Source organism: Microtus oregoni, unplaced genomic scaffold (genome assembly GCF_018167655.1).
Source record: "Microtus oregoni isolate MIOR12 unplaced genomic scaffold, Mior012 000028F_ref0000031, whole genome shotgun sequence".
NCBI lineage: Eukaryota > Metazoa > Chordata > Mammalia > Rodentia > Cricetidae > Microtus > Microtus oregoni.
The window spans coordinates 17,343,685-17,361,426 of NW_024543087.1; the positions used below are offsets into that span (position 1 = coordinate 17,343,685).

Here is a 17,742-nt window from a genome sequence, read left to right on the forward strand (position 1 = left end):
CACATACTCTTACAAAGACAGATACACAGGATTTCACACAAACGTTAAGATAATACTATACAAATAAAATACTTTTAAAAAATGTTTCCTTTAATTTCTGTTCTAGATACTTGCTTCTCCTCATAGTAAGACATGCTATTATTCTTTTCACGTCTACTCTCTCCTCTTTCCCTCCAATCCATTCCCTACCCCACCTCTTTCTCTTTCTCTCTGTCTCTCGTCCATCTGTCTCTGTCTGTCTCTGTCTCCTCTCTCTCTCTCTCTCTCTCTCTCTCTCTCTCTCTCTCTCACACACACACACACACACACACACACACACACACACATTTTAAAGAAGTTGGTCAGGAGAGATGGCTCAGCAGTTGAAGATGCACACTGCCCTTGCAGAGGACCCAAGCTCAGTTCCTAGAGCCCACACCAGCTGCTTCAGAATGGCTTGTAACTCCAGTTCCAGGAGATGGGAAGCCTCTGGCCTCCACACACACGCCAGCACTCACACGGCACATAACCACAAACAGGGCCATACGTATACACATAGTTAAAAATAAACTTTGGGGGCTGGAGAGATGTCTCAGCTCTGTCTGCTCTTCCAGAGGTCCTGAGTTCAATTCCCAGCAACCACATAGTGGCTCACAACCATCTATAGTGGGGTCTTCACTCTTCCTTCTTGCAGCCCCTGGTTTCACTTTGGTCTGAACACTGGCCTCAAAAAGTCGATTTCTGCTCTAATTTCTGAATGAAATTGTGTAAAATCGATTTTTAAAAATTATTTTGTAAATGTGTGCCTTCGTATGCACATGTGTGTATGTATGTATATGAATGTGTGTGTGCATGCATGTGTGTGTGTTTTCACACGTGTACTTGTGGAGGGGAGAGGTTGACCTTAGATGTCTTTCCCCTTCCTTCTCCATCTTAGTTTTTGACTCAGGGTCTCTCAGTAAACCTAGAATCTACCAGTTTAGCTGGATCAGCTGGCCTTTCAAACCCCAGGTGCCCTCCTGTTTCTGCCTTTCCAAGTCGGGGATACAGGTGTGTCCCGCCAAGCCTGGTTCTTTCTACGTGGGTGCTTGAATCACACTCAGGCAAGCACTTTACTGGCTGAACCATTTTTCTGTCTCCCTTCTTCCCAAAGGGTATGCTGCTTTTTTGTTTTGTTTTGTTTTGAGACAGGGTCTCTAAATAGCCTCGTCTTGAACAGGCTGGCCTTGAACTCACAGAGATCTGCCTGCTGAAGTCAGATGTAGGATGATAGGAAACCTAGTCCCGTGAAGCATCCCCTTTCTTTCTGCTGCTCGGCTCTTCTTTATATCCCAGTAAGTTCTTTTGCTCCTGCTGTTTAAGAAACAGCCACCACCAATAACAACATGAAAATCTTTGTTCAATTGGAGAATTTTAGAATTTCCCACTTATCACTGAGGCAATTTCATAAAATTTTTGTATATGGCTACTACATATAGGCAATTGTCTTGGATTTTTGTTTTGTTTTGTTTTGTTTTGTTTGAGACAGGGTTTCTCTCAGTATTCTGACTATCCTGGAACTAGCTCTGTAGACCAGGCTGGCCTCAGACTCACAGAGATCCACCTGAGTGCTGGGATCAAAGGCAAGTACTACCACACCTAGGCTACTTAAAGTAGCTATAACAAAACAGACCATAGATCCCTTCAAGTCAAGTGTCTTTTTAATTTTTTTTTCAATTTTTAAAAGTTTATTTATGGGGGCTGGAGAGATGGCTCAGAGGTTAAGAGCATTGCCTCCTCTCCCAAAGGTCCTGAGTTCAATTCCCAGCAACCACATGGTGGCACACAACCATCTGTAATGGGGTCTGGGGCCCTCTTCTGGCCTGCAGGCATACACACAGACAGAATATTGTATACATAATAAATAAATATTAAAAAAAGTTGATTTATGTATATGAGTACTCTATATGCACCTATGTACACCTTTATGCCAGCTGATCCAGCTAAACTGGTAGATTCTAGGTTTACTGAGAGACCCTGAGTCAAAAACTAAGATGGAGAAGGAAGGGGAAAGACATCTAAGGTCAACCTCTCCCCTCCACAAGTACACGTGTGAAAACACACACACATGCATGCACACACACATTCATATACATACATACACACATGTGCATACGAAGGCACACATTTACAAAATAATTTTTAAAAATCGATTTTAGGCTGGAGAGATGGCTCAGTGGTTAAGAGCACTGGCTGCTCTTCCAGAGGTCCTGAGTTCAATTCCCAGCAACCACATGGTGGCTCACAACCATCTGTACTGAGATCTGGCGCCCTCCTCTGGCGTGCGGGCATACATAGAGGCAGAATTGAATACATAATAAAAATCGATTTTACACAATTTCATTCACAAATTAGAGCAGAAATCGACTTTTTGAGGCTAGTGTTCAGACCAAAGTGAAACCAGGGGCTGCAAGAAGGAAGAGTGAAGAAGGAGCCATAGGACAATAGCTCCCGGGGATGTGTCTGCCAAAACCCACAAGAAAATATTAGCATTTCAACCGCGAGGCAGAGATGGCTCCCAGCTCGTGGTATGAGAAGACAGTCCATGGGGAAAATGAGGTTACTTGCACAGGTTTGGAGAATGGAGGCTGTGGCTGAAGGAAGATGCAGTGTTAAAACGGCAGTCTGGACACCGAGGAAGAGTCTGGGTGTGCACAACCATGTGTCCCCTGAGGAGCACAAGGAAGGCACCATTGTCCAGACACATAGCCTTGCTTCTAATGCAGCTAATTGTAACTTTAAGTGTGAGCTTCTAAGAAAACTCCCCTACCCCCCACCTCACTCCCATTTCAGGAAAGAGAACCCAGACCATCTCATACACAAGGAGTTATCTAAGCAAACACAGCTAGTTCTTGGTAGGTTTTTATTTGACTTTGTGTCTGTCTGTCTGTCTGTCTTTGTGTCTGTCTGATTTTACCTACATGTTTGTCTGTATACCATATGTGTGCCTAGTACCCAAAGAGGCCAGAAGAGGGCAATCAATGCCCCAGAACTGAAGTAATAAGTGATTGTGAGTCACCATATAAGGGCTGGAATCAAACCTAGGTCCTCTGGAAAAATCAGTGAGTGTTTTTTTTATTTATTTATTTATTTATTATGTATACAATATTCTGTCTGTGTGTATGTCTGCAGGCCAGAAGAGGGCACCAGACCTCTTTACAGATGGTTGTGAGCCACCATGTGGTTGCTGGGAATTGAACTCAGGACCTTTGGAAGAGCAGGCAATGCTCTTAACCACTGAGCCATCTCTCCAGCCCCTCAGTGAGTGTTCTTAAGCGCTGAGCCATCTCTCCAGCCCTCTTGGAAAGTTTGAGAAGCAAAAGTACTTAGTTTAGTTAATAGCAATTGAGACACCTGCAAAGTTGGAGGTAACAATGCCAGCCAGTGTCTAAGGGCCAGCAGACAGTCACGGACAACTACTAACAAAGTCAGAATCAGACGTGACGAAGAGGCTTCTGCTACCCCTACTGGGGGGAACAGTAAAGATCAGGTCCGTGGGTGGGCCAGGAAGATGTGCACCGAGCGTCTCTGTCCATGGTAGCACAGAGACCAAACCACAGTTACCTCAGCGGGTTTCCAGTTTCTGCAGTAGCCCTCTAAGAATTACTGGACCAGGAAGTTCAATGGCTTCTTAACTTCTGTGAGAGCCCCTTCCACTCTTGAAAGTTTGGACTTCCCACTTTCTGTAACTCTAATAAAGCCTGCTTCTGCTTTTCAGACTCCCACAAGTATCTGAGTCTTCACTAGCATGAGACCGCAAACCCAGAACACTGTCCTAGATTGATCCGTGAGGCTGATGGGTGTCCAGCACCCTAGGTACTTGGTCACCTAGAACTGGGCTATAAAATGTCTCATCACACTCAAAAACAACACATCAGGGCTGGAGAGATGGCTCAGTGGTTAAGAGCATTGACTGTTCTTCCAGAGGACCTGAGTTCAATTCCCAGCAACCACATGGTGGCTCACAACCATCTGTAATGAGATCTGGCACCCTCTTCTGGCCTGCAGGCATACATGGAGGCAGAATGTTGTATACATAATAAATAAATAAAATCTTAAAAAAAACAAAAAACACATCAAACCCAAAAATATATAAAAGTGGTTATATATCCCTATCAACCAAATTTAACTCTAGGAAACAAGGCTAAACATTAAAATTTATCAGTCCACGTGTGACTATATTAATCAGGTCAGAAAAATGACGCGGCAAACTTAGCACCTATTCATGATGAAAATTCTTGAGCATTTTAGAAGTCTGATAAAGAGACTCTGTGAGAACCCTACAACTAGCATAATAGTAACCGAGCACACTCTACCCCACCACCACTTCCCTGCAAGACCGCAAGTGAGACACGATCCACTCTCAAAGCTGCTCACCATAGTACCGGGAGTTCTAGCCCATGCAATTAGTCGATAAAGAGAAATAAAAGGCATAGAAACAGGAAAGGAGGAAGCAAAACTGCTCTTGTTTGCAGATTATAGGTTTGAAATTACAGATTCAAAAATCTAAATACAAATAAAAATCTACCCAAAGCAAAAGACTTAGTACGTGGGGTAGTTCCATTGGTAGAGCGAACAGCCAGCACACACAAAGTCCTGTACCACGTGAAACCAGACATGGTGGTGCGTGCTGGTAATTCTAGCACTTGGGAAGTAGAAGCAGCAGGGTCAGAAGTTCAAGGTCATCCTTAACTTAAGGATATAACTTAATATAGTGAGTTCAAGGCTAGCCTGAGCTACATGAGACCCTACCCAAAAAGGAAGGTGGAAAGAGGGGGAGGAAGGAAGGGAAAGAGGAAACAGGGAGGAAGGGAGAAGGGAAGGAAGAAGAAAAAGAAAATTAATTTGGATAATTAATAGAGTAGATGCAGATCTATATACTGAAAATTTAAAATATTGATAGGAAACACCAAAGTACAGCAGGATCAGTGAAGGAAAATGTGTTCACAAGCTAAATGACAGCAGAGGAAATGTGTTCACTAGCCGGGCAGACAGGTCTAATCCATTCGCTATCAAGATGAGGTCACCAGGCTTGGTGACGGTTCACTGAGCCGCTCACCAGCCTAGAAGTGTTTTAGTTTTCTATTGCTATTTTTTTTTAACTTTCTGGTACAGTTTTAAGTTCACAATAAATTGAAAGTTCGTAGATTTCCCCCCCGGCCCCAGTCACTCCTAGCCTCGCTCATTAGCAACACCCCCACCAGAACAGTACCTCTGTTATAATAAGCCTACAAACTGACAGCAAAAAATTCCGTTGTCCTCAGCTACGGCGTGCACACATGTAATCCCAGCACTCAGGAGGGAGAGGCTAGAGGACTGCAAGTTCAAATCAATCCTGGGCCACATATTACTCCCTCCTCAACCCCCTAAAAAAGCCTCCATCTCTGACATTTACTTAATTTACTTCCTCCATAGTTTTTTGTTTGGTTGGTTTTGGCTTTCTTTTTCTAGTCTGCTACATAGCGGAAGCACACAGTATGGAGCTTTCTTTCCTTGAGTCACGTGCATGCAAGTTCTTCCATGTGTTCTCATGCCTTACTCACCTTAACACCACATAAAATCCCACTTGAGGGACGTACCACAGTTTATTGAACCCCTCCTATGCTAAAGGACATATTGGTTGCTTGCAATTTGGGCAGTTATGAATGAAGCTTCTGAAATCCCGCATGCTTGGGGTTTTATGGGAATGAAAGTTTTCCATTCCTTTACGTGCACTCAAAAGAGGATCTGCACACCAAGAGGATCTGAGTTCAAGGCCAGCTACACACTGAGACAGGTCTCAAAAGGCAAGCATGCCCACAACTAGGTGTGGTGATATCACCTGTGATCCTAGCACTGGAGAGAAGGAGGCAGAAGAGGATCAGAAGTTCAAGTTCACCCTCAACAACAGAGTGAGTTTAAGTGTAGCCTTGTGTCTGTGCATGAGCATGCAAACATCACACACACACCACATGCTCACATGCACATACATGTTTGCACCATATATACACACATACACATGCATTTGCCACATACACACCACAGATTCACACACACATGCATACACATGCATACGCCACATACACCACATACACACATGCACATATACACGTATACCACGTATGCACATATGTATGCATACAACACACACGTATACATCACATACGTATGCATATACTTGTGAGCAGAGTTTCTCTGTGTTTCAGCAGCTGCTCCTGAATAACCATTTAGAGATTTATTATTAATTATAAATTCTAGGCCGATAGCTTAGGCTTGTTACTAGCTAACTCTTACATTTCAAATTAGCCCATATTTCTTTTCCTCCCTCTGTCACATGGCAGTACCTTCTTTCAGCACAGCACATTCATCTTGCTCCTCTCTGCATCCTACCCATGACTTCTGAGACTCTGCCCTTCTTCCCGGCATTCTCCCTCTCTGAAAATCCTGCCTAGCTATCAGCCAATCAGCTTTTTATTAACAACATATGCTCACAGTATACAGAAGGATTATTCCACAGAACACACACATTATACAGACTCACAATACACACATGCTTCCATCACACATACATGCACACACGTGTATACACATATACACACATGCATATACTACACACAAACATATACCACATACAGACTCTTAAATACACATACACATATACTACACACACATGCATACATCACACACTATAGCACACACACACACACACAACTTTTTAAAAAGAAGGAGAGAGCTTCTTGTCCATCTGTGTCCATAGCCGCATCATTCAAACAGCCAGAAGGCAGAGCGACACCGATGGACACAGGCAATCTATGCAGTCTCCAGGCTATTATTCAACCTTTGAAAGGGAGCCCTGGCCAGGTGGTGGTGGCACAATCCTTTAATCCCAGCACTCAGGAGGCGGAGACAGGCTGATCTCTGTGAGTTTGAGGCCAGCCTGGTCTACAAGAGCTAGTTCCAGGACAGGCCCCAAAGAGACACTGAGAAACCCTGTCTTGGGGGGAGGGGGGGAACGACCCTGACACATGCTACAAATGAACTTGGAATAAGCCAGTCACAACAACATAGGTTTTGTGTGGGTTTTCCAGAAATGGGGGGGGGGAGGTCCCACATATATAAATTTGAATGCATTGAGACAAAAGTTGTTCGGGGCTAAAGGGAGAAACAAAAAAAAAATTCTATTTAATGGGTAGAAATTTCCAGCTTTGCAAGATGAAAATGTTATGGAGATGGAAGGTGACAATTGCACAATTGTTTAAACCGTTAAATAGTTAAAATAATGACTTTGTGTCAAATTTTTACCATGATTTTTAAAATAAGTCTTAAAACTTTGTAGCAAACACAAAGCCCCAAAATACACCTGCATGCTGTGTTGTCAAGGGAGATATGTTGTCCCTGGAACTGAGGTACCTGGAAACCTGAAATTCTACCGCCCCTGGCCCATGACAGACATTACTAATCCATCCCAGATCCTTATCCTCCAGCACTGAGGCTCCTCCTCAGTTGTGTCCCTCAAAGTTGATTTGCCCGGCACCCGGCAGCTGCTGTGTTAACTCAATAGTGACAAAGAGAGCTGAGGACACGGTGGGGGGGTAGCAGACCTGGTCACTCTTTTATTGGTAGGGTTATGCATTGCCGCACCTTGCATGCCTGTGAGCCCAGGGAAATTTCGAGTTGAATACTCAGTCGATTTTCTTTGATTTCATAGTCGCCCTGGATAAAGCCACGAGTGTGACAATTATGCCAACGCCAATAAACCTGGATGATGCGGGCAGCATTTAGTAAGCGACAGTACCGTTGGCGGATGCGCCACATCCGGAACAATGACTGCAGTTTGACAATTGCCCTTGTTTTTTTAGCATACAGCTCCAGAGCCGCCTGCCGTCTCTTCTCCCGCAAGCTCACCAGTATCTTTCTCCACCAGGACTGAATGATCCACGCATTGAGGGCAACATACAGCAGCGAGCGTCGCAGCAGGGTGCCACGCCACCAAGCTTGGATGAGCACAGCTGCGGATGTTTCTGTCATGGCGGTAACTTCTGGGCCTTGCAAGAGAGAAAAGACCGCTTAGGACGCGTAGGAAGGTCAGGGTGTACCAGACAGGAATCCTATCTTCCATTAAGGTGGTGCGGGACCCAGCAAAGCTACAGCTGTACCCAGGTGACCAACGAGGTTGGCCTACCTCTGGTAGGTGCTGATTTGTCAGCATGAATACATCAACCTGACCCGAGTGCCTGGGCATGTGCCTATAAGTAAAACAGGGGCACATCTGCTCAAGCTACCTCACCCAATTTTCCATGGGTTGTCCCGTTGGTCAGTCCGGGGCAAGACACCAGGATTTAGAAGTGAAATGGTTTTAAGGTTCACTTGGGTGGTTAAGAGCACTGGCAGCTCTTCTAGAGGTCCTGAGTTCAAATCCCAACAACCACATGGTGGCTCACAACCATTTGTAATGGGATCTGATGCTCCCCTCTTCTGGGGTACATGCAGAGAAAGCAAGAACACCATATACATAAAATAATAAATAAATCTTTAAAAGAAAAAAAAAAAGATTCACTTGGGAAGGACCACCTCTCTGGGATCCAGAACCTTCTGTTCAACAACCTACCAGAGAAAAGTCTCCCACCCATGTTATCAGGAGCTTAAACATCAGTTAGCACGTACATCACTGCAAACATACACGCCTGCACATGCAAAGCACATAACAGGCTTAGAATGTGCTTCATTTCTCTAATGATAATTCATCTTTTTAAGATTTATTTTATGTGTATGAGTACCCTATCTGCCTTTATCTATCTTCACCTTTCCAGTCCAATAATTATTATTTTTTTTTTGAGGCTGTATCTCATTCTATAGCCCAAGCTGGTCTGAAACTCACTATGTAACCCAGGCTAGCTCAGATTCATAGCCATTTGTCGGCCTCCGCCTCCTAGGCATTTGGATTGCTCATGGCCTGTGTGATCAATATTAAAGTTTTCTTTCTGTATCTGGGAGGAAAACAGGGGAGAAGGTAAGAATGCTTTTCCTGGTTCCCAGTCAACAAGACCCCACTCCTGGCCTTTTTTGTTTGCTTGCTTGCTTGCTTACTTGTGACAGGGCCTTATTATGTAGCTCTGGCTGTCCAACAACAGGCTGACCTTGAATTCACAGAGATCCTCCCGCCTCTGCCTCCCCGAGTGCTGGGATTAAAGCTGTGGACCACCACACCCAGCTATTTCTGGCCTTTCTGACGATACTGGATGTGGAGATAATTACGGTAACTAGGAGACCTTACCCTATCCTATCAAATGCACCCAACCTTTAGACTTGTGAATAACATTACCACCTACAAAGGTCACATGAAAAAACCCACACAGTGGAGTTACAAACAAAAGCAGTCACACCCATAAATCCCATAACATTTTAAGGCAGCTCACAGCTTTATACTGGGCCCACTCCTAGCTCTCCTCATCTGCACGCTGCCTGTGCGAGGGTGGAACACATCTGGATAGGTCAGTCTCTTAGAAGCATTCAATGCCCTGATTTAGGCAGGCATGGTTTGTTGCGGAATATTATTTTCAGGCGTGTTACTTTTGTTATTCTGCATTTGTTGGACTCTGTGAAGCTGTGATTCTTTGCCTGTCTAAAACACCTGATGGTCTAATAAAGAGCTGAACGGCCAATAGTGAGGCAGGAGCAAGGATAGGAGGAGCCAGCAGGCAGAGAAGATAAATAGAAGGAGAAACGAGAAGGAAAAGCATGAGAACAAGGAGAGGGGGACATCAGGGACCAGTCACCCAGCCACACACAGGAAGCCACGGAGAAAGAAGGAAGGGAAGGGATACAGAAATAGAGAAAGATAAAAGCCCAGCGGCAAGAGGTAGTCGGGATAATTTAAGAAAAGTTGGCAAGAAACAAGGCAAGCTAAGGCTGGGCATTCACAACTAAGAGTAAGCCTCCGTGTGTGCTTATTTGGGGGCTGGGTGGTGGGCCCCCCAACTCCAAAAGAGTGAAAAACATCACACAACAATGATTGAACCCCCCTCAGAGCTACATTCTACTAAATTACCCATAGTTAGGGGCTAGATGTTTCCATCACCCTCCGGTCTGCTCTCCTCCAGCTCTGGCCCTGCAGAGAGAGTTGATAGAAGAGAGTGATGAGGTCACAGAGGCATCTATGACACAAGCACCGGGGGTGGGGGAGCTTCTGACAGCCAGTATTCTCAGCCCCTGTGTGATGAGTCACTGGCTAGGAAGGGAGGGTCCACCACACACTACAAATCCACATAACCCATCTCTTCTTCTTCTTTTTTTTTTTTTTTTTTTTTTTTTTTTTTTGGATTTTCGAGGTTTCTCCGTAGCTTTTTTTGGTTCCTGTCCTGGAACTAGCTCTTTGTAGACCAGGCTGGCCTCGAACTCACAGAGATCCGCCTGCCTCTGCCTCCCGAGTGCTGAGATTAAAGGCGTGCGCCACCACCGCCCAGCTATAGCCCATCTCTTTACACCACTCCAATCTAGTTGCTTCCCACAGAAAGTTCACACCTCCACAAGCATCTTTCGGGGTCTGGAAAGATGGTTCAGTGGTTAAGAGCGCTGGCTGCTCTCCTAGAGGACCTGGGTTTAATTCCCAGCACCCAAACTCCAGTTTCAGAGAAACCAATGCCCTCTTCTGGCTTACATACATGTGGTGCACAGACATACATGCAGTCAAATACTCATAGACATAAAATAATAATTCTTTAAAGATTTATTTTTAGTGGGCACCAGGATGGGTACATCGTTTCTTCTGCTATCACAATTTATCAGTGTAAAATTAGTGCCGTCAACACAACAGAATCTAGAATCGTCTGGGAGAAGGGTCACTGGGTGCCATCTTAATTTAGGGCAGAACCATTCCCTAGGCAAGGGGATCCTTGGCTGTACTAGTGAGTAAAGGGAACAGAGCAGCAACTGGCTTAATTCAGGGTGTCTTGATTTTAGATGCAATGCTTCAGGCTCCCGCTGCCCTGGTCTCTTGCCAGGGTGAGCTGTTCCTTGAGCTGGAACCACAATAACCTCTTCCCCGCCCCCTCAAAAAAGGGGGCTGGAGAGATGGCTCTGTGGTTAAGAGAACTGGCTGTTCTTCCAGAGGATCCAGGTTCAATTCCCAGCACCCACATGGTGACTCACAACCGTCCGTAACTCCAGTTTATGGGACTCCAACACCCTCTTCTGGCCTCCAAGGGCACTCCATGCATGTAGTGTACAGACACACACGTAGGCAAAACACCCATACATACAAAGTAATAAAGAAATCGAAAGAAACTAAGATAGATCAATATTAGCAGGTAAAGCAAAGCACCATCTTCCGGGCTTGCAGAAAAACGGTTTTCAGAAAGTCTGGAAATGTTCAGTGCATATCTTATCACAGCGGAATTTTTCAAAAACCAAAATGTGAAAATGAGATTGCAGAGAAAATGAATTTCCAACTTGTTCCTTTGCTAACCAAACCAGGGAAGCGCTTGCCGGGAGTGGCTTTAATGAAATCAGCTTGATTGCAGCAGCTGGAGAAACGTATCCAGAGAAAACAGTGTCAGCTTTTCAATTAAAACGGCTGCCCAGAGAATGGAAGACATTAAGGGGGTAACACCAACAGCCAATTTTAAAACAAGGAGAATGTTTCCAAGGGGTTTTCTTTGGCTCGTGATGAGCTGACAGACATGCCAGTGTAAACCAGCTGCTGCCACTGACAGGGTAGACACCAGCTTGAAGTGGCTGAGAATGGGCTATAAATAGGGTGTGTGAAACAATGAGAGATCTGTCGTAGAAGGGAAAGAAAAACCAAAACTCAATACCACTTGACGCGGACTCTTCCTAGAAGTGATAAGCCTGAGAGCAACGAAAATCGGCGTGGGGGGCAGTGGAAGGCTTAAGGGGACAAGCTTATGAAACGAAAGGCTTGGGCTGAGGCTCAGAGACAAAATACTTGTGTAAGGCCCTGGGGATTTGATCTCAGCATCACAAACAAAGCATGTGGTGCTTAAAGCCTGTGGCTTCTCACTGTATCCGTATCCATTAACAGGTGAGTTATAGAAAACCGTGGAATTGCACGCCACTAGGAAACTACTTAGCATCGTCGATTTAGCCATCATCAATTCCATGAATGTCTGTCAAAATCAAAGCTGGATAAGCTGCCTTGCCCAACCACCCTGGGGTTCCACGGCTTAGCAGTGAGAACATTTAACTGAAACAAGATTCAAAATTTCTGAACGAGAAAAACCACTTGTGGCTACTAGTATCAAACACTGACCCCTGAGAAGAGACTGTATTCTACCTCCGTGCTAGTTAGGGTTTCTATGGTGATGTGACACCAGGACCACGCAACTCTCTTATAAAGGAAAACATTTAATTGAGGAGCTCGCTTATCGCTCAGAGGTTCAGTCTAGTATCATCATGACGGGAGATGGTGGTGTGCAGGCAGACGCGGTGCTGGAGACACTGGGTGTGGCTTGGGCATAGGTTAGACCTCGAAGCCCACCTCTCAGTGGCACACCTCCTCCAGCAAGGCCACGCCTACCCCAACAAAGCCACACCTCCCAATAGCGCCACTCCCTGTGAGCTCATGGAGACCAATTACATTCAAACTATCACACCTGCCTTCGTGTTTCTTTTCCATTTTTGGAGTTTTCGATCTTTTAGGATTTTTTTTAAAAATTAGCATGAGGGAAGGAGTTGATGAGAAGGCTGAGAGGTTAAAGCACTAACTGTTCTTCCAGAGGAGCCAGGTTTAGCTCCCAGCACCCACATAGCAGCTCCCAACTGTCTAACTGCAGGGGATCTGACACCCTCTTCTGACTTCCATAGGCATTACATGAATGTGGTGCACAGACATACACGCAGGCAAAATGAACAGACACATAAAATAAAATAAATAAACCTTGTTTTTAAAGTTATAAAAATATATAAATAAATACAATTAGTATGCATAGTAATGAGTTTCCTTTTTGACATTTTCATCCAGGTGTGTGTGTGTGTGTGCCCACATGCACACACGTGCATGCTTCTGTATGTGCAGGGGCACATGTGTGTTCAGATGTACATGCATGTATAGACGCTGTAGGTCAACCTTAGATCAATTCCTCAGAAGCTGTCCTCCTTCCGTTGTGTTCTTGATCTTTAATTGGTTCAATTGTTTCATTGTTGTTGTCTTGTATTGTTTGGGGGGTTGTTTTGTTGCTGGTGTTTTGTATGTTTTTTAAAGATTTATTTATTTGTGTACTTTATGTTTTAGGGTGTCTTGTCTGCAAGTACAACTGCACACCAGAAGGAGGCATCAGATCCCATGGGACGACAGTTACAGAAAGTTGTGAGCCACCATGTGATTGCTGGGAATCAAACCCAGGACCTCTGGAAAAGCAGCTAGGGCTCTTAATATCTGCGCCGTTTCTCTAACCCCTTGATTTGCCTTTTAGACAGAGTCTTTCTGTGTAGTCCTGACTGCCTGGAACTTGCTACATAGATCAGGATGGCCTGGAACTCAGAGACCCACCTGCCTTGGCCTCCCAAGTGCTGACTGGGATCAAAGGCACAGGCCACTACACTCTGCCTATGAGCCCCACCTCCGTGTGGTGTGTGTGTGTGTGTGTGTGTGTGTGTGTGTGTGTGTGTTCAGGTGTACCTGCCAGAGGTCAGAGGATAACTCAGCTCTCTCTTTCCACCTTGTTCAGATAGGGTCTCTCTGTTTCTGCCATGCGGCATGCTCTAGGCTACCTGGCCCATGAACTACAAAGAAATTCTCTTTTCTCTGTGCCCCTTCCCTCCATAGGAGTGCTAGGATTACATAGGAACACTAATCCATTTATTTATTTATTTTTGTTTTTTTGTTTTGTTTTGTTTTTTTTTGGTTTTTCGAGACAGGGTTTCTCTGTGGTTTTGGAGCCTGTCCTGGAACTAGCTCTTGTAGACCAGGCTGGTCTCGAACTCACAGAGATCTGCCTGCCTCTGCCTCCCAAGTGCTGGGACTAAAGGCGTGCGCCACCACGGCCCGGCCTCCATTTATTTATTTATTTATTTATTGGCAGTTTCTTTCTTTTTTTTATTTATTTAAATTTATTTATTTATTAAGGATTTCTGCCTCGTCCCCGCAACTGCTTCCCATTTCCCTCCCCCTCCCCCGATCAAGTCCCCCTCCCTCCTCTGCTCAAAGAGCAATCAGGGTTCCCTGACCTGTGGGAAGCCCAAGGACTGCCCACCTCTATCCAGGTCTCGTAAGGTGAGCATCCAAACTGCCTAGGCTCCCACAAAGCCAGTACGTGCAGTAGGATCAAAAACCCACTGCAATTGTTCTTGAATTCTCAGTATTCCTCATTGTCCGAATATTAACCTTCATCAGGCGATGAAAGGAGACAGAGACAGAGACCCACATGGGAGCACTGGACAGAAATCTCAAGGTCCAAATCAGGAGCAGAAGGAGACGGAGCACGAGCAAGGAACTCAGGACCACGAGGGGTGCAGTCACACACTAAGACAATGGGGATGTTCTATTGGGAACTCACCAAGGCCAGCTGGCCTAGGTCTGAAAAAGTATGGGATAAATCCATTTATTTTTTTTACACAGGTTCTGGTACCGAGCTCAAGTTGTCCCAGTTACAAGGCCAACACTTTTATCCGCCAGACATCTCACAGGCCCCACACTTGTTTTCTGTCTTTAGATTCTCATTGGCCTGAAGCTCACCAATTCAGTTAAACGGACTGGCTATCAAGTCCTGGGGATTTTTGTCCCCACCTCCCCAGTGCTTGAAGAACACATCTGTGTCACCGCCCCTGGCTTTTAAATGGGTGCTAAAGGCTGGATTCAAGTCTTCACTATTGTGGAGCAAGCACTTTCCCAACTGAGCCCCAACCCTGTTCTTGGTTTTCTTGGGGTGGTGGCTTGCTTGTTTGTTTTGAGACAAGGTCTCATTCAGCCCAGGCTGCTCTCAAACTCGCTACATAGCCGGGCAGGGGTGGTGCACGCTTTTAATCCCAACACTCAGAAGGCAGAGGCAGGTGGATCTCTGAGTTTGAGGTCAACCTGGTCTACAGAGCAAGTTCCAGGATAGCCAGAGTTACACGGAGAAACCCCGTCTTGAAAAAAAAACAAAACAAAACAAAAAACAAAACAAGGGCTGGAGAGATGGCTCAGAGGTTAAGAGCACTAGCTGCTCTTCCAGAGGTCCTGAGTTCAGTTCCCAGCAACCACATGGTGGCTCATAACCATCTATAATGAGATCTGGTGCCCTCTTCTGGTATATGTGCAGGCATGCAGGTTAAATAAATAAATATTTTTTTAAAAAAAAATCTACAGGTCTCTTTTAAAAAAAAAAAATCAAGCTCACTATGTAACTGAGCCTGGCCTTGAACTCCCGATGCTCTTGCCTCCACCCCACAAATACTTGACTATAGGTACATACCACACCAGGTCCTTGTTCTGGTTAATTCTCTTCCAACACTGCAGTCCCTCTGCCTCCCTCCTGCTGGTCCTTTCGCTTCCCCAACAGACCCCTTCTGGTTTCATGCCACACACATTCTATCCCCTCTTCCCTTTAGAAGCCTTTTTCTCTGAGCCTGGAGAAATGACTCGGTGGTTAAGAACTTTGACTGTTCTTCCAGAGGACCAGGTGCTGTCACCAGCCCTGATAGCAGCTCTCAATCTCCTGTCAGTCCAGTTCCAGAGGATCCGATGTCCTCTTCTGACCTCTGTGGGCAGCAGGCACAGATATGCATGCGAGAAAAATCCCCATACACATAAAATAAAATAATAATATTTGTCTCCTCTTACGTCTTCATGTTTCTTGATGAATTAAACCCAGACTTTAAAAAGCAAAACTAAGGTAGCCAGAGAGACAGCTCAGTGGTTGAAAGTACTGACTGTCCTTCCAGAGAACTGGGGTCAATGCCCAGCACCCACATGGCAGCTCACAACTGTCTGTAATTCCACTTCCAGGGGATCTGGCACCATCACACAGACAGACATGCAGGCAAAACACCAATGCACATAAAAATAATCTTTAAGGAAAAAGAAAGCAAACCCATGGGGCTTGTAGCTAACATCTGTACTCTGTAAAGTCATGAGGGAAAGGAGTAATTCTGAACCCTAAATAATGTCGTGTTTTGCTGCAAACTTCCTGTGCTACCATGAGACATCCACTGGTATACAAATCCTCACTGAATATATTCTGAACTCAGATCAGAGACACAGCAGCCATGGTTTGTCAGTTTTTCCATGAGAAAATGAGAGTGGTTTCCGTATGTCTAGATGTATTTATCAAGCAAGTGAAGAGCGGCCACCCACATCTCAGATAAAAATAATCCAGGGCACAATGACGCATTTAGGGGAAATATCAAGGGGGGATCTAAGAGAACTCTGTAGCTGTCTCCCAAGTGATGAATATCCTCAGTAAAGATAGTGTGCTCATGGATGTATAGCAGTTAAAGATGGTGTGTCCATGGAGGTATAGCAGTTTAAGATGGTGTGTTCACGGATGTATAGCAGTTAAAGATGGTGTGTTCGTGGGTGTATAGCAGTTAAAGATGGTGTGCTCATGGATGTATAGCAGTGTTTGGCAGCGCCAAATATTTTACACAGTAGCTGCACTGTGAAAAAAAACTTCAGCGGTGAAATACATAATATTTCATTAAAGACAAGCATTTCCTTTTTAAAATTTATTTTATTTGATTGATTAATTTATTGGTTGGTTGACTTTTGAGACATGGTTTCTCTGTGTAGTCCTGGCTGTCCTGAAACTCGCTCTGTAGACCAGAATGACCTCAAATTCAACGATCTGCCTGTCTCTGCCTCCTGAGTGCTGGGATTAAAGGCATGTGCCACCCTTCATGGCTCAAGCATTTTCTTTCATTATTTTAAAGATTGATTTATTTATTATGTATATAGTGTTCTCCCTGCATGTATGCCTGCAGGCCACGAGAGGACACTAGATCTCATTACAGATGGCTGTGAGCCACTATGTGGTTGCTGGGAATTGAACTCAGGACCTCTGGAAGAGCAATCGGTGCTCTTAGCCACTGAACCACCACTCCAGCACATGAAAGCATTTTCTATTAATTTTTTCATTGTTATTTTAGGGTTTTGTTCTTTCTTTTTTGAAAACACAATCTCATGAAGCTTATGCTAGCCTTGAACTTGCTATGTAGCTAAAGATGACATTGAACTGTTGTGGAATATTATTTTAACTAAGTAAAAATGTGTTGCATTCATTTATGTTTTGAAATATGACTTTAGCCATGTAAAGGTGTGTTACATTTCATTGTGCTGCACTTGTTTAACCGTGTAAGGATGCGTGCTTAATTAGGTAAGAATGAGTTGCATTTGTTTCTCCTTGCCTGCCTAAGGTACCTGATTGGTCTAATAAAAACCTGAATGGCCAATAGCTAGGCAGGAAAAGGACAGGCAGGGCAAGGCTGCAGAGAGAATAAATAGACGAAATCTAGGCTTGAGAGGAAAGAGAAGAGGGAGGAGAAGAGAAGTAGGAGAAAGAGAGGGGCACACCCAGGGCAAGCAGCCAGGCAACCACCAGGCAGTCAGACATGAGAAGCAGTGAAAGTAAGAAATACAAAAGGAAAGAAAAGCAAAAGGTAGATAAAGAGAAACAGGTTAGGTTAAAAGAGCTAGCAAGAAACGAGCCTACACTAACTAACCTGAGCAATCATGGCTAATATTAAGTCTCCATGTCATGATTTGGGATCTTTTGCTAAGTTTGGTTTTTGTTGTTGTTTTTTTTTTTTAGT

General features: G+C 44.6%; 1 protein-coding gene across 1 annotated transcript; it reads right to left on the reverse strand.

Moving 5' to 3' along the window:
* Positions 1–7,602: 7,602 nt before the first annotated feature.
* Positions 7,603–10,098, reverse strand: LOC121464556 (IQ domain-containing protein F5-like). Its single transcript, XM_041677596.1, has 2 exons — positions 10,046–10,098; positions 7,603–8,042 (listed from the first exon to the last, which is right to left on the reverse strand). The coding sequence occupies exons 1-2, from the start codon at positions 10,047–10,049 to the stop codon at positions 7,603–7,605; spliced, it is 444 nt and encodes a 147-aa protein (XP_041533530.1). The 5' UTR covers positions 10,050–10,098.
* Positions 10,099–17,742: the final 7,644 nt, after the last annotated feature.